Source organism: Macrotis lagotis, chromosome 1, assembly GCF_037893015.1.
Source record: "Macrotis lagotis isolate mMagLag1 chromosome 1, bilby.v1.9.chrom.fasta, whole genome shotgun sequence".
Lineage (NCBI taxonomy): Eukaryota > Metazoa > Chordata > Mammalia > Peramelemorphia > Peramelidae > Macrotis > Macrotis lagotis.
Genome location: NC_133658.1, coordinates 170,889,734 through 170,914,195, shown reverse-complemented (window position 1 = coordinate 170,914,195; position 24,462 = coordinate 170,889,734). Strand labels below are relative to the sequence as shown.

The window sequence follows — 24,462 nt, the reverse complement described above, 5'->3', positions numbered from 1 at the left end:
ATCAAAACAAATCCAACAGTCTCTTATGATGAATGTCTTGGCCTTTATTGGTGAGGTTGACTACAGAGTACTTTTTCCTATGACAGTCATGGTAGGCAGACACTATGAGATCTAACCTGACATAACCCTTTTCCTGGGCTGATCCTGGGATCTCCATGTTGCTTCCAACTGCAAACCTTCCTTTCAATCTCCCCTTCCCTTCCCTTGTTGGACCTAAAATTTCAATTCCATCTTAGGAAACTACTGATGTGACCTTAGGAAAGATACTTAATCTTTTCAGTTGCTTCACTGTAAAACCACTCAGTGCTCTCTAAAGTCCCTTCAGTCTCTAAATTCAATGACCCTTCCATTATATTCCCGATTCTGGAACTCCGGGCTCACAGCTTATTGTAAGAGGCACATAACTGGTTATCCTTGGGGCAAATCAACTGTGGACCACCATTCCTGATCCTCTTATTAACTTTCCTATAACATCTTATTTTTATTTCTGTGGGGGGGGGGGAGGGAAGCAAGATTGGGGGAAAATTATAAAACTCAAATAATATCTTTAATAAAAATAAATTTTAAAAAACATCTTATTCTTATAAATATCCTTTATTACTACATCATGGAGCATATTCCTTTTCTGGAACATGGAAAGAAGAGAAGGAATGAAATTTTAATCATACATTAAATATTAAATCATTCCTTTTCATCTGTCAGGATGGGCACATGATAAAAACATACAGCATTGGTAGGAAGATCCTTCCAAAGGATGCTCAATAGTATCAAGTCTATCATCACTGTGGTATGGGAGGAACTTTATATCTAGTAACATTTGTAGGGAGGCTGCAAACTTTTCAGTCATGAAAAACATGGATAAAAAATAATCTTTGAGGAACAACTATGTGTTGCAATGGATAAAGTACTAGCCTTGGAGTCAAGAGGACCTGAGTTCAAATTCAGCCTCAGACACTTAATAATTACCTAGCTGTTTGACTTTGGGCAAATCACTTAACCCCATTGCCTTAAATAAAAAATTAGTAACCCTTGAGAATTTGAGTTGGTTTTTTCCAGATATTGGGGCCTACGCCAGATGTCCCCATTCCAGACCATTATTTGTTGAATTATGAAACTTACTAGGGAGAAAAGTTTGGATTAATTCATATTTCAATCTTTCATCCAAAACATGCATCTTACCAAAGTTAGGTAGAATTGTCTTAAGATTAAAGCACAGAGTTTTGAACTGGAATGAATCATGGAAATCAGTTATTCTACCTCACTCATTTTACAGTTAATGAAACTCAGGTCATGAGATGCTGAGATACTTGGACTCCTTTGGTTAGTGGCAATGGAAGCCAAGTGCCTCTAATTTTTATTTTCTACTCTGTAATTACATGCAATAAAATAAGTGATAATATATTCAGATGCATCTGGCACCTTATATTCGGGATTATTGTTAAGCCATTTTCATACTGTCATGAATAAGCCAATATTCTACCACAAGTAGTTTGGATAAAGAGAGATTAAAAAAAAACCTCATCTCATGGATAGTCTAAGAATTTCAAAATGTCAATCATTTATACAATGTAAGGCCCTAGTATGTTAGGAGGACCCTTTGTGGAGGATTTATGTTAAAACATGAACAAAAGTCACACAGGATGAGGGAATTAGCTTAAGATTCGTCTTAACAGGATGTACCCATATTGGTGAGATTACAAGATCTCTTAAGTTATCATTGAAGTAAATGAGAGACCTGGTCCTTCTGCAGATTCCAATTAAGGCTCTTGATGGCAAGGAGAGATAATGGCTAGCTACTTTTCCCTTATGCTTTGCTGAAGGAAATTCAAGATTAGCAAGGTGATCACAAATGTGCTAGGCAGCAAAAATGTCTGTGACTTTTCAGAGTAGCTTATGAAGGGGTGTGCTGCAAAAATTTAATTGTCGTATCTCAAGGCCTATACAATGAGGAAGTTGGACTTAATAGTTTCTAAGGCCCTTTCTAGCTCTAAATTTTATGACTGTGTTTTATGATGGTGCTTTCCATAATGCCAAATCAGTCTTTTATTATCCTATTAGCAAATGATAATTTTTTTTGTCCTATCTGAACCACGAGTGATAGTAAGCATTTTGAATATTCTCATTTGCTGCAACTCTAATCTGGGAACATTTTTCAATTAAGGGGTTTCTGTCTTGAGTGAAATTTTTTTTAGGTTTTTGCAAGGCAATGAGGTTAAGTGACTTGCCCAAGGCCACACAGCTAGGTGATTATTAAGTGTCTGAGGCTGGCTTTGAACTCAGGTCCTCCTGACTTCAGGGCTGGTGCTCTAACCACTGCGCCACCTAGCTACGACCCTTGAGTGAAATTTTTTAAAAACTGCATTATCACCAAAGTTTCTGGGAATTTCCTTCTTTATAATGAAAATTCACTTTCCTCATAGTATCTGAAGTCTTTCTTCTACTATGATCAAGCTAAGAGCTTCTACAACTTAATTCACTGATTAATTTATCAGTAACTACCAACACTATTACTTAAGATACTGGAGAAATTCTGTTTACATGAAGAGGAAACTGTAGCCTAGAAGGAAACGCATGGCACCCATAAATGACTGTTAACTATAGAGAATAATTTCACTCTGTGTGCTCAAGGTCAATGTGTTAGGGGTTTGTTAGTCCCAAAGGTGGAAAAATTCTCTGCAGATTTTTAGCTCCCAACAGAACAAAGCGAACTCTAAATGAACTCTGAGCTATCTTAGTATATATGATGAGGGCCAGAGGCAAAGGGGATGGATGAATTTAAAATTCATGTGATCTGCTCTTGGGGACAGAGATCAACACATCCTTGGGACAATCTGTTCCATGAAAAGATTTCTCTCAAGCAAATGAGACTTCTGGTTTTCATCAACCTAAGGTGTAGGTAGGAACCAAAATTCAACCTGTCCTCTTCTCAAATTTATCATAGGACACCAAATTTAAAATGTATCTTGTAGCACTTGTACTTTTCTAAGGAGAGGGGCCCTGTTGATCTATGTTTTGCATGGTTATAAATATAGAACTTATTTCAGATTGCTTTCTTTTGCGGGAGGGAGGGAAAAAATTGTAAAATTCAAAACTTCCAAAAAAAAATATAGATTGCTAAGGAGGCTGGCCTTGGTGGAGGTGATAGGTTCAGAGCTGTATCTGGTAGAGTCACCGCCTCGATGCTAAGAACTGGTTTTAGTTTAGACCAGGACTCTCATTCCAGAGTCCTGGAAAAATACTGGAGTCTAACTTTAGTTCTCAGGATTCACCTGGTGGGAACTTGGAACATACCAGGACCCAAGTTCTGGCCTGGCCTAGAAAAAGTGGGGTCCAACCCTAGCCTCTGAACCCTGCAGCGGCAAAAACCAGTAGCGCTGCAGCATCTGGAGAGGCTAAGAGCTGCACTGATTCACCACTCTCAGGGCATATTGAGAGATAGTTTCATTGAGATGGAGACAGTGTAGTGGATCAATTTATCAGCACCCACTTTCCTGCCTCTTAGGGGCCAGGCCTTCTCATAGGGACACCTTGGTGTGGGTAGAGAGAACTTGCTCTGGTCTAGGAGGTTTCAGGGACCTCTGAGGGTGGGATAAAAGGGAAGAGAAATAGATTAAGCACCCATTATATGACAGGCAGTGTGTGTGTGTGTGTGTGTGTGTGTGTGTGTGTGTGTGTGTGTGTGTGTATGTTACAGAGATTTAATTCTTACAACAACCCAGGGCACTTCATGTGGCCAGAGGGACATTATGCTTTCTTCTCTCACTTTCCAACTCTGCTGCTTCCCAGAGGATGCAGAGCGAGCTCGGTGACCCTTGGCTGCTTACCCCCAACTATGAAATTAGAGGCTCCTGTTCTAGGACAGCCAAGTCCCAGCCGAAAAGTCTAAATTTCATTAACTTGGCTGAAAAAATGCCTAAAGTAAGAGTCAGGACACAGGTTCTAGTTCCCTCTCTGACATTAATTCTGGGCCCCCATTTCTCCTGTGATAAAGGGTTGGCCAGGCTTTTCTTGAAGCTGTTCCTATTTGGCTCCATCTGATTCTGCCTGCGCTCAGCCTCAGCCTCAATCACTGGTCGATGATCTTTCCTTTATGACCAACAAATCATTTCCCCTTTCTGGGGTCTCAACTGCCTTCTGAAAAATTGAGGTTCTTAACCTGCGAATTTAAGTTTCACTTAGGTTAAGTAAACTTGTGAACTTGTTTAAAAATTTTTTTCTTTTTGTTTTGAACTACAGACTAATGTTAACTATTCTCAGAACTGGATTTTTTTTTTGTGAAATTAAAAAGTTTTTCTTTTGAATTTAATGAAGTATTGCTAGCTGAAGCCAATTTGACATGGAAAGAGAGATGTTGGACTGATTGAGAGGTGTGCAGCCTGATTCCAAACAAACTCTGAACCCTTTTAAAGAACAATAAAACATATTTTACATGCAAAATTTTTTTTTTGCTAATTATACTATATTTCAATGTGTTTGGTTTTCTTTGTAATCCTCTGTATTTGATTTCAAGCATTTCTGTTTATTTTTACTTTTAGATTATGAGTTGGTACCTTTAGGAAGGTGTCTTTTCAGCCTTAACATTTTTACAAAATGTGATGGGAATGGAAGGAATAACAAAGTTGAGTGACTTATCTTTAGACATACTGTAGGAGTTATGATTCAAACAGCTCTTTTCACTTACTCATTTACCTTATCCACTGGAGATTCCAGGGGTATTATTACTATTATTTTTAAGAATGTCTATCAGTAGCTATTTTGCTATACTATTATCACACACACACATACTATCTAATAATTCAATTTTCTTTACCTGCTATTATAATTCATTCTCTATTTCCATTCTAAGATATGAACTGCCAAGTAAAACTGCTTGTCTTTTCCCATATTTTACTCCAGTCTCTAAACTATTATATAAATCATTTAGTCAAGCTGGAATGCTTTTACCTTGTTATTAGTCACAAAACTCTCTTTTCTTTAAAACTTAATTTTTAAAATTATTGCCTCCCAGCATCATCCTATTTATTTTAGTCATTCAAGCCATCTTTGTCAGCTTCCTGATTACTTAGACCTCCTGTAACACTATATATGTTTATATTTCCCTCATTTGGGCTGATAATGCATAAATTGATTTCTTTCAGTAGATTGAAAGTTAAATGAAGGCAGAGCTATAGTTTTCATTATCTTTATAATCCCTTCACAGTCTACTTTAAGTCTTCTCTATACAATATGGGTTGCACTGGTGATTAGATTTATGTATGCCTTATTTGCTGTGCGACTCTCAATGGGAATATTATAAGCCATCTGAAATGTAAATTCTGTCACTAAGGACTTTGTACCACACTTCCTTCTTGTGCCTTTTCATTTCACGCAATACTCTTCAACTACAACATGGCATAACAGTATCCTGGCTCATATTTTCACTTTGGAATCTGATGACTGAGGAAGGCCCTCAAGTCCTTTAGAGAGTCTCTAATATTTAATGGAGCCTCGATTCAGTGCATATTTATTAAGACCATAAGGATATATACAAAATACTAAGTAGGCAGTGGGGATACAAAGAAAGAAATAAGCCTCTAATTTATAGCCAGCACAGGAGGCTGATGCCCAGTAAGAGAACCAACCAAAACTTTATCTTCAGAATCTAAAAATCATGGTGGATTCAGGCAGGAACATTTTCTTTTCTAGTAAACTATGTCAATTAAGAGAAAAAATTCTCCAATTAAACAAAAGAATGTGAGAAAGAACAGAGAGGAAGCTTGAGAGACACAACTGTTAGTATACTTGATTTGTTAAATTTGAGAACTGAGACTTATGCAAATGTTAACTTCTCCCTGATACCTTTTCAATTAGTAGTTCAGCTAACAGTCTTGAGCCTGCTTTCCTTTTTTTAGAGGAACCTATGATTCAATAAATATGCAGGCTGCTATCAAATGATTTCATGTTCACTGGTGGTCATATATTTTTCCTTAGCAGTTTCTTTCAGGTGCAGATAAATTCATTCTGACATGAACACAAAACCTTGGAATATTCCAAGCAGGCAGTCTGCAGTCTACCAAATTATTCAATGGAAAATCCAACTTGTATCAGTAACCTGGGTTGTGCTTACCTCCCTCTGCCTGGCAGGTGGGTCGGTGAAAGAAGAATTCAATGCAAATATTTATTTGTAAGTAACCATTATCTCAAAAGGAGAAACAGTCAAATAAATCATAAATAACATTTACAATGTCCAAAATTCTGTAATATTGGAGAGAATGAGATTTGATGTACTTTATTATTTATTAATTTATCTACACATTAATTAATTCATTTATTTAATCTGCTTTCATGGAGACACTGGATACCAAGAGAGATAATCTTCTATTTTGTTTAGGGACAGGCCACTTGTTCCATTTTATTCCATCTAAATGTGATCTAAATCATACCAATAACAGTGATATAATAGTAATAAAAATGATAAAAGTTATATATGATACAAATAATTGTAATTATTGTAATGTATTCTACTTAGAAGAAACATTAAAAATTCTTATACAGAAATAAATATGTGGCTCTGACTCTGGAGTTAAAGCAAATGTGGAAAATTGGAGAACCTGGTATACCAAACATCAATTGGGGAACTTTTATATTTTAGGACCAATGAAAAAAAGTGCTTCTGCAAAATTCTTTTGTCAGGAGGCTTCTTTCAATAATAGATTATATTATATATTAGGCCAATAGAGCTAATAATGCTGTCACACCAGAATGATCTATTACAAAAATATATTACTAAGCCCAATATAAAAAATGTTACTAATAACCCTTCAGTGATTAGCCCTCATAAACTGTCAAAAGAATTTAACAACATTTGAGACAATTATTTGTAAAATAAATCTTCAACAACAGGGAAGAAATTCTGATATTTGATAAAATAATGTAGTAAGACCATCTATCTACAGCTGGAAAGGACTTCAGAGACCCTCTCATCCAATTTCTACAATTTAGATATAGTTAAGAAAACAGGCCCGGAGTAGTAACTTGCCCAAGGCCACACAAATAGCAGGTGTCACAGATGAGATCTGAATCATGGTCCTCTGGATACAGAAACAATTTTCTTTGCACTACACTGGTAGATTTTGCTCATATAGATTTTTTTTTTAATAGAAATAGTTAAAATACACACAGAAAAAAATAATTCTGGAAAAGAGGTTAAAATAAATTTGAATACTAAGAAAAGAATAACATAAAGTTATTTATGATCTTAGCAACTGGGGTAGTTTCATTTACACCAGGGAAACATTTTATAAAATGGAGATGCTATTTAGGAGTCATTTCACAAGAGTAGCTAGCCACAACACTAAGAAATTTCCATTCTAGTAACAAATTATTTTAATAATTTGCTAATAATTCAATAAAATGCTCTCAGAAAAACCTGGAAAGATTATATGATCTAATGCAAAGTTAAAGAGATTGTGTATGAAGCAAGAGGAAATATTGTAAGATAATCAACTGTGAATGATTTAACTATTCTCAGCAATATAATAATCCAAGACAACTCCTTGGCCCATTATGCGATAATGACCAAATACAAATAAAATGAATCCATACTGGAAATGATACCATTTTAAAGTATTCAGGCATTGATTTTCTTTTTCTTTCCTTACGGGGGGGGGGGAATTATCATTTTTATTATTCTGATTTGGTCTATTATTTCTCCAATTGTCTATGTTTTAGTTTTTTCAGTGTTTAATATTTTATTTTTCCCCAGATACATGTAACAATAATTATAGCATTTATTTTAAAACTTTTCAGTTCCAAATTCTCTTCCTTCCTTCCTCCATATTGAGAAAGCAAGAATTCCATATAGGCTATATATATATGTGTGTGTGTGTGTGTGTGTAGTCATGTTGTGAAAGAAAATACAGACAAAAAAAACTCTGAGATGGATAGCATTTTTCATCATAAGTCCTTTCCTTTACTCATTTCTCCTTCCTGCCAGTTTGTTCAAATAGGTTAGATTGGAATTGTTTTAAATGTATGCTATATCTGTCTCACTTTTATTTTCTTCTAATTAATTAAAAATTTTGATTCCTATTCTAGGATTTCCTCAATGAAACTACAAGGAGGATACAGGTAGACTTTTACAGCTGTTTTCCTTTAGTAGATAATAGCATCATATCCAAATGACTGAATAGTACAGTGAAGATAAAATCTCTATTTATTGTTTGTTGATTACAAACATTTGGTGAAGCAAAACAAGCCTTAACACCTCTCCATTAACACATTAACAATGGATCTTCCATGTACATGTTAAATCAAACAAGATTCCCAGAAATATGGGACCACTTTGTTTACTGATCTGCTTAAATCAGTATCAAAAATGGGAGACAGATGCCCAAAGGCATGTAGGGATGTTAAAAAAGGATGAACAATGAAAATCTTAATGATGCATAAGAGCTGTGAGATCAGGTAATCTCTTAAGAGTCTAACTCTTTTAAGCTATAATTATAAGCAAGGGCTGACCTGAATTAAAAGAGGGGGTTAACTCACAAGAAATTCTTCTATCAGTGAAATCACATGTCTAAATAAAAAAAAAACTTAATAAAATCTTAGGAATATTCTCTTCATCTTTCAGGTATTACCTGATAAAATAGTATAAACTAACAAGTTAAAATTTAAACTAAGGACAATTTTATTGTTTTAATATTCATTTAATGAGTTCTAAGGAAAATAGGTAAATATAGTCCATTATTTTTCTTTACCCAGTTTTGGAAGATTAAAGAAAATAACCTTTTAATACAGAGAGGTAGCATGGTATGCTGGAGGGTTGTTTTGCATTGTGGTGATAATGGCATTTGTCCTTTGTTCTGGAAGGATGCCATGACAAGTGGAAAATGATGCCATGACAAGCAAATGAATTGTATCTGAGTGAGGGGATGTTATAATAAGTCACCAGCCTTACATTCTCCTCTGGAGTTATCTAGTTTCAGTGGCCAGATTTATAACAGGAGGTGGTCCTGGATGAGGTGAGGAAGGTTTAGGTTCAAGTTCAACATTGACAGAATACTTTCAATGGTCAAGTGACTTTAATAGTCTTTAAATCATTTAAATTGAATAGGGATTGTATTTTCTTTTCATTATGCTAAAGGAAAGTCATAGGATATTTTTAATTGGTTGCTAAAGAAAATAGAATACCTAGCTAATGCTATTCAGCTGAAGTTACTTACGGTCCTGACTGATGGTCAATGTCTGCACCTTTTTGCAGAAGAATTGGTATTGCTTCATGATGCTTATTTAAAACCGCCACAGTTAAAGATGGTCTGTTTTCATTATCAGTGCAGTTCGGATCAGCTCCCTGCAATGGACAGAAAAGGAGATATTTTAATAAAAACTCTGTAGTCCAACAAATAGTACTGTGAAGTTATTGCTGAGAGTAGTAAAACATAATTATTCATGAACTAAAGAAGAGGGACTTTCAAGAGTTTCACAAAGGAAGTGTGAAAGAACAAATACTGATTCTGTAAAACTGAAAAAGCATTACGATTTGCTATTCCTTGAATTGTGGAAAAGAGGATTTTCTGGTTCATAAAGAACCAGGATCACAACCTTTCTTTCCAAAGAATCCTTGGAAGGGCGGCTAGGTGGTGTAGTGGATAAAGCACCGGCCCTGGAGTCAGGAGTTCAGGTTCAAATCTGGCCTCAGACACTTAATAATTACCTAGCCCTGTGGCCTTGGGCAAGCCACTTAACTTCATTTGCCTTACAAAAACCTAAAAAAAAACAAAAACCCTTGGGACAGGTGTTGAAGTTGTACTGAGAAAAATGTGAACTTAGATACCTTTATATTCTTTCAGTCAGAGATCCTGCCATGTAAATACCTCAAATAAATAAAAAACAGAAGCCTGTCTCAGCCTATGTCTACCAAGCAACCTCACCTAGCTTTTGTTATTCACCCTGTCCTAAAGTGCTTATTGACCCTTTGGGAAGAAAAGTTTTTTTTAACCTTTTACTTTGCTATATTTCATAATAAAATCCTGAGTAGTTTTAAAATCCCAAAGGGAGCATGCAAATTCCTTTGCTTTTCAGTGACCTTAAGATCTTCTGTTTTCTACCTCTATATTTCATTGGCAACATGAGGAATTTAGAAACATATAGGAAGAAATATGAATTTATGTATAGCAACGAAAACAGAACCAAGCGACAAATGTCTGCAATAACTACAATAATATAAACAAAAACTACCAAAAAAGCAACTGAATGTTTATCAATTTCAATGACTAATCTTGGTCTCAAGGAGAAATAATAAATATACTCTTAGTTTTTTAGCATAGAAAGGAGACTATAGGTGCATAATTATGGAGTGCTTTCAGACAAAGGGTGCTCACTCTTTGGTTATTTTTCTTTGTTAGAAATTTCTGAGAGTGTGGTTTGAGGGGAGGAAGAGTACATAGGCCAATGAATGTGGTATTAAAAATCAGCCATCAATAAATATGTGTATATATATATATTTTTTGTTTGTTTGTTTTTAGGTTTTTGCAAGGCAAACGGGGTTAAGTGGCTTGCCCAAGGCCACACGGCTAGGTAATTATTAAGTGTCTGAGACAGAATTTGAACCCAGGTACTCCTGACTCCAGGGCCGGTGCTTTATCCACTACCGCCACCTAGCCACCCCAATAAACATATTTCTAAAGACATGTTAAAATTTTCTAAAAAGTATACATATTATGTCTATATTATTAAAACTGAAAGTAGGTAGCATTTAGCTTTTAAGTTTTTAATCTAATGGTTAGATCCATATTAAAACAACTTTTTTATTTAACACATTGGGTTTAGAATAATATGAAATTGTTATCAGAAGCAAATGAACAGGAGATAGTATAATTGGCAGTTTTGATGAGTGTCTCATTTTTTTGTTATTATACTTACTTCATCAAGCATTTGTTCAACTACAAAGATTCTTCCATCTCCTTTTAGACTTATTTCCTCCAGAAGTTTTCTACTTTCAGGCTATAGAAACAAAGAACATGGTTTATAAACATTCTTTTTTGAGTTAAACCTTTCTAATCTCTATCTCAGACATAATCTTGGGAACAAATCTCCTGATTCAAATGTTGAAATTGGTTTACTTTAATCACCAACTTGAGACTACAAATAATTGATAGAGAAGGTGAAATAAATATTAATTAGGCATTAATATGTGACAGGCACATATCCTCCTTATCCTCATTTTACAGCTGAGAAAACTGAGGCAGTCAGAAGTTAAGTGACTTGATGAGGGTCACAGAGCTTCTGTCTGAGGCACAATGGACTCAAGTTTTTCTGACTGGGATCCAGTGCTCTACCTGCCTCTCTCCCTTCTTCACATAAGCCAGTGATCTGGCTATTGGCAAACAAATGGAAGTGGTTAGTATTAAGTGGTTAAATCTGTATTTCAATTATTTATGGGTTCCTTTAGTCCTCTGTAGTAAAATAAAGGTTATCCTGTACCATGTTTTCATTGTTATTATTAGTACTTGTTTAGGACCTGGGGAAATTCTCTGACCTATGTCTATAGAGATGCTAACAGGGGAAACTCTGGGTAAGGTAATAACAGGTTAAGGAGATAAGAATTTCTTTTTTAGGGGTCATTCCTTAAGACACTGTCTCTGTAGATCCAAAGTTTGAGCTACATTTAACAAGTGGAAGATAGAGCTTTTATGTCTTAAAATTAGAAAGGAATCTATTTAGAGACTTTACAGGGGAAAAAAAGGGAGTAGGAATTATCTTTAATAGCATTAGTAAGTAAAAAACGCTTGAGAGAAAGAAAAAGAAGAGACTATAATTATAGTAAAAAAATCACCTCAGCTATTTTGACTTCAAATAAATGTTCTAATAAAGCATCAGATGACATAGACAACATACTTTTGCATACATCCTATGCCTCAAATGACAAGATGAGTATTTAAATGTCTTTACAAACTGTTTGGGGTTTGTTTGTTTTTTTAGGTTTTTGCAAGGCAAAATGGGGTTAAGTGGTTTGCCAAAGGCCACACAGCTAGGTAATTATTAAGTGTCTGAGGCTGGATTTGAATTCTGGTACTCTGGACTCCAAGGCCAGTGCTCTATCCACTGCACAACCTAGCTGCCTCTCTACAAACTGTTTTTTAACCTAAATTAATATTTAAAATTTCAAACCCTAAAGTTTTCTTACTCTTCATAATCATCTGATTTTCATAACATCAAAATCATTTCCCCCATATAAACATGTTACATACCTACTTCCCCCTCCCCTCCCACCACAATTACTAACCTCTGATTCTTTTTTTAAAATTACATTTTAGATTTTTTCAATCAGTAAAAATCTACATTCTCACCCTTCTAGCCCCAAACTGACTGTAAACTAAAGAAAAATGGAACTTGCTACAAAAATGTAGGGTTAATAAAAAAAATTCCCACATTAACCCTGTCTAAAAAAAATTTATATCCCTCCTATTAGGTGGATAGGGGCATGCTTCATCATTAGTCAGTACCATGTTTAAACAATATCACATTTCATCATTAGTCCTTTGGAACTGTGATAAGAATTCCTAATGTTTTCAAAATTGTTTTTAACTATGGTATATATGTGTGTGTGTGTGTGTGTGTGTGTGTGTGTGTGTGTGTGTATGTCATGGAACACTATTGTTCTATTAGAAACCAGGAGGGATGGGAATTCAGAGAAGCATGGAAGGGTTTGCATGAACTGATGCTGAGAAAGAAAAGCAGAACCAGAAAAACACTGTACACCCTAACAGCAGCATGGGGGGGCGATGATCAACCCTGATGGACTTGCTCATTCCACTAGTGAAACAATCAGGGACAATTTTGGGCTGTCTGTGATAAAGAATACCATCTATATCCAGAGAAAGAACCATGGAGTTTGAACAAAGTTAAAAAAAAAATCTTATTGTCTTGATCTTGTTATCTCTTATACTTTTTGTTTCTTCCTTGGGGATATGATTTCTCTCTCATCAATGTACAACATGGAAACAGTATGGACTGACAAATTGCTTTCTGTGGGGGGGGTGAGGGGAGGGAAGTAAGATTGGGGGAAAAATTGTAAAACTCAAAATCTTTAATAAAAGAAAAAAATAAAATAAATGTTTTTAGATTATTGTCATTACATAAATTCTTCTCCTGATCCTTTCAAATTTACTTCAATTCATACAAGTCACATCAATTTTCTTTGAAACCACTCCCTAGGGACAGTTAGGTGGTACAGTGGATGGAGCACCGGCCCTGGAGTCAGGAGTACCTGAGTTCAAATCTGACCTCAGATACTTAATAATTACATAGCTGTGTGACCTTGGGCAAGCCACTTAACCCTATTGACTTGCAAAAACTAAAAAAACAAAAACAAACAAAAAAAATCTAATATCAAAAACCACTCCTTTTATTAAGTCTTATAACACAATATATTCCTTCACATTTATATACCAAAACTTGTTCAGCTATTCCTCAGTTAATGTACATTCCCTCAGATTCCCATTTTTACGCCTCAAAAAATATTCTTATACCTTCTTAGAGTTTGTCCTTTGATTCTTCCCTTAATCTAGCCTCTAATTCTCCCTCCCCATTTCCTTTCTGTTTTCCAAATGAGCAAAATAGAGGGCAGCTAGGTGGCTCAGTGGATAGAGCAATGGCCCTGGAGTCTGTAGGACTTGAGTTTAAATCTGACCTCAGACACTAAATAATTACCTAGCTGTGTGATCTTGGGCAAGTCACTTAACCCCATTGCCTTGTAAGGAAAAAAACCAAACAAATGAGCAAAATATATTTTTATACCAAACTCTGTCTTTCCTTTAGTCTTCCTTGTTTATACAGACAACTTGCATACCCTGATGAGGTAATTTCTTATAAACTCACTTCTTTACCCCTCCCCAATTCAACCCAATATATTCCTCTTCTGCTATTTTTTTTTTTTTTTTTTAGTTTTTACTAGGCAATGGGGTTAAGTGATTTGCCCAAGGCCACACTGCTAGGTAATTATTAAGTGTCTGAGGCCAATTTGCAGCCAGGTACTCCTGACTCCAGGGTTGGAGCTCTGTCCACTGTGCCATCTAGCCACCCCACTTCTGCTATTTTTCAATTTTTTTCTCTTAAGATCATCAAGACATAATAGGGTTCAGAGGTGACACATATATCATCTCATGTTTGAACATAAACAGTTTGTTTCTATTTTGTCTCTTATTGATGTTTGTTCATATTTACCTTTTTATGTTTCTTTTTAACTCCTCTAAACTTCAAAATTTCTGCTCAGATCTGGTCTTTTCATCTGAAATGCATGAAAGACCTCTAATTCCATTCAAGATCCATTATTCCCCCTGTAGTATTATATTCAGTTTTGCTGTGAAGTAGGGAAACTGGGCAGGAGAAATGTAATCCTTATAATTTCTGTACTGTTAATGTGTTCTTGATTCCATATTGGCCTTTATAAAGCCCACTTAACAGTAAGCTCCTCTGGACTTAACAGAAGTCTGTTTCCACAGTTAAATCCAGCAACAGACTCCCCTCTAGGTATGCTCTGAATTTAACAATAGGGGACCATGTGCCTGGCCTTGTCATGTCCTGGGGCAGGTGCAGCAGAAAATGTTACCTCAGACCAGGTGTGAACCGAGCCCTCCCTTAGAGCATGATAGCAGACTGCAATCATACTGGTGTTAACCACTGTTAAACCCACCACAGAAATGTCATTTAAAGAGGGTCTGGCCCTAGTGACCTGACTGGGCAGCAGGCTGCTTTTCCTGTCCCCTTCCCTTCTCCATGTTGGACCCTTGATCTAAGAGCAGCCACTGTCTTCTGGCCTTTTGTCTCTTTTTGGTAAAACCTACCATCTTCTCAGAAACTCAACTTCTTTACTTTGTTAAAGAACCCAGGGGCAGCTGGGTAGCACAGTGGCTAGAGCACCGGCCCTGGAGTCAGGAGTACCTGGGTTCAAATCTGACCTCAGACGCTTAATAATTACCTCATTACCTAGCTGTGTGGCCTTGGGCAAGCCACTTAACCCCTTACAAAAAAACCTAAAAAAAAAAAAAGTGCTGCTGTCCCTCGGATACCCCCTCCCCAGGCTTGGGGAGCATCTGTAAATTGATACTGGCGGTAAGCTCATGGCCTTCTGGAATACCGCATTTCAAGTTCTCTGCTTTTCTCTAGTAATGGCTATTAAAATGTGTGTGATCTTGGCTGTGGCTCCTCAGTACTTGAATTCTTTCCTTCCAGGCTGCTTGTAGTTATTTTCCTTCGTTCTGGAAACTCTGGATTTTGGTTTTGATGTTTTTATCTAGGAGTTTCTTTAAGAAGATGTCCTACTTTGTTCTCTAGTATTAGGAAAGCTAGGCAATGTTCTTTTTTAAAAAAAAAATTTCTATTTAAGGCAAAGAGGTTAAGTGTCTTGCCGAAGGCCACACGGCTAGGCACCTAAGTGTCTGAGGCCGATTTGCAGCCAGGTCCTGCCCGCCGCGGGGCCGGTGCCCTCTGCACTGCGCCCGCGGCTCGCCCCCACGTGTTTCTGTAATGGAGCGCGTGGCTGCAGGCGGCCCGGCTCCTCTCGCAAGCAGGCGGCGGCTCCTGCTCGGCCGGGCCGGGCCCCGGGGCGCGGGGAGCCTAGGTCCCCGCCCCGGCCCGGCCCGGCCCGGCCCCGGACTGCGGGGGGCGCCCGCGGGGCTAGACAGAGGCCCCCGCGGGCCGGGCCGCCCAGCCGCGCTCCCCGGCCCCCGGCCCCCGGCCCCGTGTCAGCACCCCGCGGGGCGGCTGGCAGCGGCAGGTCCGGGCCGAGCCGGGCCCCCCGGGCCCCCCGGCCCCCGGGCCACTCTGCGTTGTGGGGCCCCTCCCGAGCGGGTCCCGGCGGCTCGGCGGCACGGCTGGGCAGAGGGAGCCGTCCCCGCGGCCCGCGGCCTCGCTCACCCTCCCGGAACTCACTTCATCGGTAAAATAAGACCCGCGCACTGCCTGGCGCTTCAGAGCTTCTTCCAGGGCGGCCAGGTGGAGCAGTGGATAGAGCACCGGCCCTGGACTCGGGGGACCTGGGGTCAAATTCGGCCTTAACAACGACCTAGCTGTGTGGCCTTGGGCAAGCCGCTTAACCCCATTGCCTTGCAAAAACCTAAAAGAAATGTTTCTTACCATTCTTAAAAGTTCTGTTCAGGAAATGCATTAATTTCCTATTTCTTCATTTAATTATTTATCCATATTTGCGTTTTTGCAAGGCAAACGCAATGACTTGCCCAAGGCCACAGAGCTAGGTAACTATTAAGTGACTGCGGTCACATTGGAATTCAACTTCTCCGGACTCCAGGCCCACACTCTATCCACAGTGCCAGCTGGCTGCCTCTCTCTATTGTAAATGGCTTGTGGTCTGTCCCCATACTAGACAAAGGAATAACAAAAAAGAAGGGTTGTACATACAGAAAGAAGGCCTTCCTTTCCTTGAAATGCTCCTATCTTCCTTTCATTTTTTCCTGTTCCTTGTACAGTCTGAGGTGTTTCGATTGTTTTCATTTACTAAAGAAGAACACAAAAGAGTTAAGATCCAAGAAGCACTTTCCCTGCAGTGCCATGTTAGATGAGGTTATTTATGTTCAGGGACCACTTGGGGAATAAAGAAAATTACAAGGGAGAATTTGTGTTCCAGTCCCTAAAATTTCCTGATGAAGTTGTTTTCTTAACCAATCCCTCAAAACCCATCATCCTATTTCTGGGGCAGTTCAGGCAGCATATCCTTAATTCCAAGAAAATGTTAAATAAACAGAAGAGTGTCAGTATATTAGTTGTCATAATGGATGGTCCAGCATTATTTTCATGTTCTCTGTTGCCATTATCAAATTTTATCAAATACTCTTAAACATAAAAACATAAAGGGAGAAAACTCACCTGCACAGAATTGGCTAGTGTTAAGTCTATTTACACCTTCTATTGCTGTGCTTAGGAAATCCTTGTCAAAATTTGCTGGCTTGTTGGTGGAAATATTCTGGCAAATGACATAAAAAATAAATTTTTAAAAGACAACCCTAAATTCTTTTTAACAATTCTTCACAATGATCCTTCCTGGCCAATTCAAGTTTTTTTTTGTTTTTTTTAGGTTTTTGCAAGGCAATGGGGTTAAGTGGCTTGCCCAAGGCCACACAGCTAGGTAATTATTAAGTGTCTGAGGTAGGATTTGAACTCAGGTCCTCCCGGACTCCAGGACCAGTGCTCTATCCACTGTACCACCTAGCCTGTTTTTTGTTTTTTAGATTTTGTAAGGCAATGGGGTTAAGTAGCTTGCCCAAGGCCACACAGCTAGGTAATTATTAAGTGTCTGAGACTGGATTTGAACCCAGGTACTCCTAACTCCAAGGCCAGTGCTCTATCCACTGCACCACCTAGACACCCCAATTCAAGTTTTTAAAAAAGGCAATGCCCCCCAAAAATAAGTAATGAAAACATAAAATTTAGCAAGTTAATCTTTATAAAAATGAGTTTTTATATATTGCATATGTTCTTATTAACTGAATCTAAATACATATATGTAAAACATGTATTTAGATTCAGTTAATAAGAACTTAAGTTACAATACCAAAGGAAAAAGAAAGCTTAGAGAATCCATGATGACAGAATCTTCAAAGCTTAGGGAAAGACCTCAAATTTTAAAAAGATATTGTATATTAATTTAGATAAGATAAGAATAATGATTGCAAGAAAGGATCAAGCTCCAATATCAATAGAGTAAGGATGTCAGGTAGATGCAATATATTTTAAAATAGAAGAATATTTCAGAATATAAAGGAACTGATATAATTTGGCAACAAATCTCTGCAGCTACAAACACCATTATCAGTATCAATGGACATAAAACATACAAAGATTTTGAAGAATTAGGTGGATTAGAATGCTAAGAAAAGTCAAATTAATATGGATATATGTTTAATGTAATCAAACATATATAACCTATTGATTGCTTTCTGTCATGTGGAGGGGGATGGGAAGGAAAAGAGGGAGAAAAACTCAAAACCTTGAAAAAAATTGATGGAAAATGATCTTTGCATATAATTGGAAAATAAAATAAAATATATATATATTTTAAAAAATAGTCAAGGTAAAAGATATAAAGAAAATCAATGAGTAAATTAGATTACATACAATGAGAATTATACAGTATAAACATATCTTTTCACACATTCTTTCTACAAAGATATAGCAACAAAGTACATGTAGAGATTGTGTTGTACAGAAAGGAGAGCTAATCCCTTCAAAGACAGATTGTATAGGGCAGCTAGTTAGCACAGTGGATAGAGTACTGGCCTTGGAGTCAGGAGGACCTGAGTTCAAATTTGACCTCAGACACCTAATAATGACCTAGTTGTGTGACCTTGGGTAAATTACTTAACCAAACTGCCTGGCAAAAAAAAAAAAAAAAAAAAAAGATAGATTGTATATCACATCCAGTTGTGAATTTAAGGTTTATTTTCTTAATAAAAAAATGAAAAATAATTCAAATAGTCCTGTTAAAATATAAATTATGTGGTTTTTTTTAAAGTAGACAAGTTTAAAGACAAATTTACTTTATTATTTATTTATTAATTATTTATCTGCATTGGTAGAATGCATTGCCTAATTGAGCATTTCCTTTCCTATTGAAATCATAAGTCCAAATCCCAAACCTCAAGTCAGAACTAAACATATGGAATTTTGAGACAGGATTATAGAATTAGAGTTGTAAGGATTTTGGGGACCATCTAAGCCACTACCCTCATTATATAGATGAAGAAACAGGTATAGTGGTTAAATGACTTTCCAGAATCATACAGGCAGTAAGAAGGAGGCAGAGTAGGTATTGGGCATTCTGACTTCAAATTTAGCAGCATACCAAGCTCTCTGGAATATAGAAAACAATAATGCTGAATATTTTTAAAAAATCTAATAACTGACACTAACTTTGTAAATATGGGTAAGTCCTTTGTAACACCTTCTTTGGGGCTACTCCTCCAATTATCACTCACTATAGTACCTGGTCTTCACAGGGTCGACTCCTTTAAAAAATGATATTTTTCAACTAATCAGCATCTATTCTCTCATTCCTCCATTAGGAAAAAAAAGAAAAACAAATTTCTTATTACAAGTATTCATAAGTCTCTATGTTGACCATTTTCAGATCTATCTATCCTGCCCCAAACTCTCTGGCTCACCTCCAATCTTGCATCTCCAGCTGCCTTTTAGACAGCTATCTCAAATAGAGTAGTGGACATCTTAAATTCAACACATTTAAAATTGAACTCAACCCTGCTCACCCCTTTCCCCTCAGTTTTCCCTATTACTATAGAGGGTAGTCCTATCCTCCAAATCCCTCAGGCTCACAACCAAGGCGTCATCCCTGATTTGTTCACCATCTCTAGTCCCCCCATCCAATTTGTTGCCAAGACCATATAAATCATGCTCCCAAAAATGTCTCATTTGGCTCATCTCAAATTCATCACCTCTTTGTCAAGAATTATTACTTACTTTCTTAGAGTGCATTTGGGTTTCTAACAGTATTACTCATTAGCTCATTCTACTATGTCTCCAGTAGATTCACACCCACAGACATACACATAATATGTGCAGAATTATATCCCAAGGACTGTAAGCAAATTATGTATTTCCAATGTGCTGTTTTCATCCAATGGCTAGTATCCTAAAATTCTATAAAACTAATTAGGGATTTATTCATAAATTGTGTTGAAGTTGGAGGAAAATTCCTTAATACCTGGTGCATTGATTCAATTAAGGCATCTGGGACTTTTGTGATTATATTAATTGGGGTGGAGGTATAAGCCTTACCCCTTATACTGTTAATCTTTCTGATGCTTATTTTCCTCATCTGATTTTTTAAACAAAGCTTAATGGATAAGAATGGATTTGAAGTCAGAAAAATCTGGATTTAAAACCCAGCCTAGATGGATGGGGAATGGGGTGGAAGGGGTAAGAGATTTCGGGACTGAAAATAAAAATAAAATGCAATTAAAAATCCCAGGTCATATATTTGCTAGTTATGTGACCTTAGATAAATGATGTCACTTTTCCCATTCTCAGTTTCCTCATAAACTGGAGACAAAAACCCCTACCCTCTAAATTCATGTATTTAAAGGGTTTTTTTTGTAAACATCTAAATTTAATATAAATGTGAGCATGGTTGTTCAGTCAAAAAGTTGAGTTTTTGCAGCAAAAGAATTTTGGAATATTCATTCATTCATTCCTTCCTTCATCCATTCATTTGTCTCTTCCTCCCTCTCTTCCCTAATCCTCTGTCAAAGCCACACTTGTTAATTAATCAACACAGAAAGTACTCTGAAAAATTCCCTTTACCAATAAAATAAAATTCAGCTAGAAGGTTGTAACTTATTCTTAGAGAGTTGTCTGAGTTACTGAAATGATGTAATCTAATATAGGTAATATTTGTTAGAGGAAGATTTTAAATACCTTCCTGACTGGGAGGCCAGCTCTATTGAATCAAAACACCATGCTATGATGAATTAAAAAGAAAGAAAAATTTACCTGTTTTATTTTAAAAGGCAACTTTCTCAGACTATAAATTATATCCCTCCTTATGACCTTTCAAAGAGATATCTATATAACAAAATTTTTAAGGCAAAAAGAAAAAAAAGTCTGCATAATTGATCAATATAACAATAAATATAAAAATATGTGCAATATATTTATGAACCTCCCAACTCTAAAAAGAGATAAAGTAGGATAATTTTTTTCATATCTTCTTATAAGTCATGCTTATTCTTTTAGTGTTTTTATATTCAGTTTTGATTTTTTTTTTGGAGGGGGATGATGATTCTTTTTGTTTAGGTGTTTCTTGGTATATTGTTTTTTTAGGTTAAGTTTGCTCCATTCTGCATTCATATAGATCTTACCATTTCATTATCATAATGTATCTATCTTTCCCTCATTCCCTTCAGCATTTGTCATTTTTGATAGGTATGAGGTAAAAACTCAAGAGCTGTATTTCTATTCTCTAATCAATAATAATCTGATTAGAGCATTTTTTTTTAATATGACTACAGGTAGATTTAATTTCTTCTGAAAATTTCTTGTTCAGATCTTTTGACCATTTATCAATACATCATAGTAATAGTTCACTATATTCATGTACCACAATTTATTTAACTATTCTCATACCCCAATTGATAAGCATTTACTTTATTTTCCAATTCTTTGCTATCACAAAAGGTGTTGCTATAAATGTTTTGGAATATATAGGGCTTTCTTCTTCTAAGTGTTTATATGCTTTGACCACTTACCTACTGAGGAACAGCTTTTAACCTTTGATATATCTTTAAATTGTTTCAATATTTACCAAATTTTCATCAGAGGAATTTGATCCAATGTTTTCCCCTCATCTTAGTGCTTCCATTGCTATCCTAAATACCTTAATTTGTTGTACAGATTTTCAGTATATATATATATATAATCAATTACTTATTTTGTCTTTTGTAATTGCCTCTATTCCTTATTTGTTAAGAATACATCTCCCATTCATAAGCATGAAAGGGTTTTGATCTGTTTCTTTTCTAATTTTTAGTAATATTATATTTAATATTAAAATTCATAGTCTCTTAAAAATCAAGTACAGAATTCTTTTCTAAGTAATTTATATTTTCCAGTTTATCAAACATTGTTATTGATTTTCATTGTTTCTGATTTGTACTTGTCTAGTTCTATTTATCTACTTAATTTATTTTTTAAAAGAAATATTTCTTTATTTGCCAAAAAGGAGTACAAATGTATTTTATTTCAATGTTTCTATTAGAAAAATAATATTCAACAGAATTATTATATTTTATGCTAGTGACTCATATAACTAAATTTGCTGCCTTTTAAAAAAACAATTTTATTTAACTTTTATTGTGTTTTTTACAATTACATGTAAACATAGTTTTCAACATTCATTTTCTGTAAGATTTTTAGTTCCACAATTTTCTACTTCCCTCTCTTCCTTCCCCCTTCCCTATGACAGCAAGCAATCTGATATAGGTTTATCATGTTGCACATATTGTACAATCATGTTGAACATATTTCTATAGTAGTCATATTGTAAAAGAAGAATCAGAACAAAAGGGGAAAACCATATGAGAAAGAAAAAATAAAACCAATTTTTAAAAAATGAAAATAGTATGGTTTTTTTCCTATATTCAGATGCCATAGTTCTTTCTCCGACATTCTTTTCATTTTAAAATTTCCAAATTCTTTGCAGTAAATTGCGAAACAATTTTTCCAGTTAGCATTTCTGATAAAGGATTCCTTTCTAAAAATATATAGAGAACTGAGTTGAATTCATAAGAATACAAGTCATTCCTCAATTAATAAATGATCAAAGGAATATGAAAAGGCAACTCTCAGATGAAGAAATTAAAGCTTTAAATAATTATTGATTAGGGAAATGTGAATTAAAACTCTGAGGTACCACCTCACACCAATCAGACTGGCCAATTTGACTAAAGAAGGAAAATGATCAATATTGGAGGGGATCAATTAGTAGGACACTAATGCACTGTGGAGAGCAGTAATATCACTACTAGGTCTATATCCCCAAAATTTCACAAAAAAAGGGATGTGATAGAACATTATTGTTTTATAAGAAATCAGGACGGATGGGACTTCAGAATAGCTTGGAAAGACTTTCAGGAACCGAAGCTAAGTAAAGTGAACAGAACCAGAAGAATATTCTACACACTAATAGCAATATTGTGTGATGATCAACTATGATGGACTTGCTCATTTTGTAATCAAAGACAATTCTAAAAGACTTGTAATGAGGAATTCCATCCATACCCAGAGAAGGAACTATGGAATTCAAAAGCAGACCAAAGCTTATTATCTTCAATTTTTAAAAGTTGTCTGATGTATTATATTTTTCCTCTATTTTTTCCCTTTTCAATTTGATTTTTCTTTCACAATATGATTAATATGAATATATGCTTGACATACTTATGCAAGTATAACCTATATTAGATTGCTTTCTGATAGGGGGAGGGGGAAGGGGGAGGGAGAAAAATGTGAAATTTAAAGCCTTACAAAAAGTGATTGTTGGAAACTATCCTTGCATGTAGTTGGAAACAATGCAAAACGTATTTTTGTATTAGCCATGTTGCAAAAAACTCTGCAAAAATAAAGAGAAAATTATTTTTAATTAGTTAATTTGCATTGGAGTCCATCAATTCTTTCCTCTGGAGATGGATAGCATTTTTCCATTATGAATCCTCTGGAATTGTCTTGGATCATTATATTAATCAGTGTAGCCAAAATTTTCACAGTTAATCATCATCATTGTAATCCTCTCAATTTCTAATTCTCTAGCACCACAAAAGGAGCTGCTATAAATATTTTTGTACATATACGCTACATACATTTTGTATATATATTTCCTTTGGAGTGTAGAGCTAGTAGTGGTATTACTGGATCAAAGTTTATGCACAATTTGATAGCCCTTTGGGCAGAGTTCTAGATTGTTCTCCAGTATGATTAGACTAGTACATTATTCCATCAACAATGCATTAATGTACCTATTTTCCCCTCATTCCCTTCAGCATTTGTCATTTTTGATAGGTGTGAGGTGAAAATCCAAGAGTTGTATTTGTATCCTCTAATCAATACTAATCTGATTAGACCATTTTTTCTTATATGATTACCAGTAGATTTAATTTCTTCTGAAAATTTCTTGTTCAGATCTTTGGACCATTTATTAAATAAAGATGATTCTTTTTTATAAATTTTTATAAAATTGACTCAGTTCCCTATGTGTTTGAGAAATGAGACCATTATCAGAGAAATTTGCTGTAAATTTTTTGTTATTATTTATCTCTGGTTTTTGTTTTTACTTGTCTATGGTATTTTCCTTTTAGGAAAATGTACTTTTCCAATTATCTCTTTTAATTAGGTCTATTTTTGTTTTTGCTTTGTCTGAGATCATAATTGCTATCCTTGTCTTTTTTTACTTCATCTGAAGCATGTTTTTTTTAAGATTTTATTTTCTTTTATAATTTTTCCCCTAATTTTACTTCCCTCCCCCCACAGAAGGGAATTTGCCAGTCTTTACATTGTTTCCATGGTATACATTGATCCAAATTGAATGTGATGAGAGAGAAATCATAATCTTAAGGAAGAAACATAAAGTATAAGAGATACCAAGATCAGACAATAAGATATCAGTTTTTTTTTCTAAATTAAAGGTAATAGTCCTTGGTCTTTGTTCAAACTCCACAGTTCTTTCTCTGGATACAGATGGTATTCTCCACTGCAGACAGCCCCAAATTGTCCCTGATTGTTGCACTGATGGAATGTGTGAGTCCATCAAGGCTGATCATGGTTCACATATTGCTGTTAGGGTGTACAATGTTTTTCTGGTTCCTCTCATCTCACTTAGCATCAGTTCATGCAAATCCCTCCAGGCTTCCCTGAATTCCTGTCCCTCCTGGTTTCTAATAGAACAATAGTGTTCCATGACAT

The 24,462-nt window shown here is 35.8% G+C and overlaps 1 protein-coding gene across 1 annotated transcript in view; it reads right to left on the bottom strand.

Moving 5' to 3' along the window:
* Positions 1 to 24,462, bottom strand: part of DZANK1 (double zinc ribbon and ankyrin repeat domains 1) — a 148,996-nt gene that overhangs the window by 8,598 nt on the left and 115,936 nt on the right. The window contains 5 exon segments of the mRNA XM_074209374.1: positions 9,204 to 9,331; positions 10,903 to 10,983; positions 16,399 to 16,449; positions 16,451 to 16,494; positions 16,864 to 16,960. Coding sequence (XP_074065475.1) covers positions 9,204 to 9,331; positions 10,903 to 10,983; positions 16,399 to 16,449; positions 16,451 to 16,494; positions 16,864 to 16,960 — 401 coding nt within the window.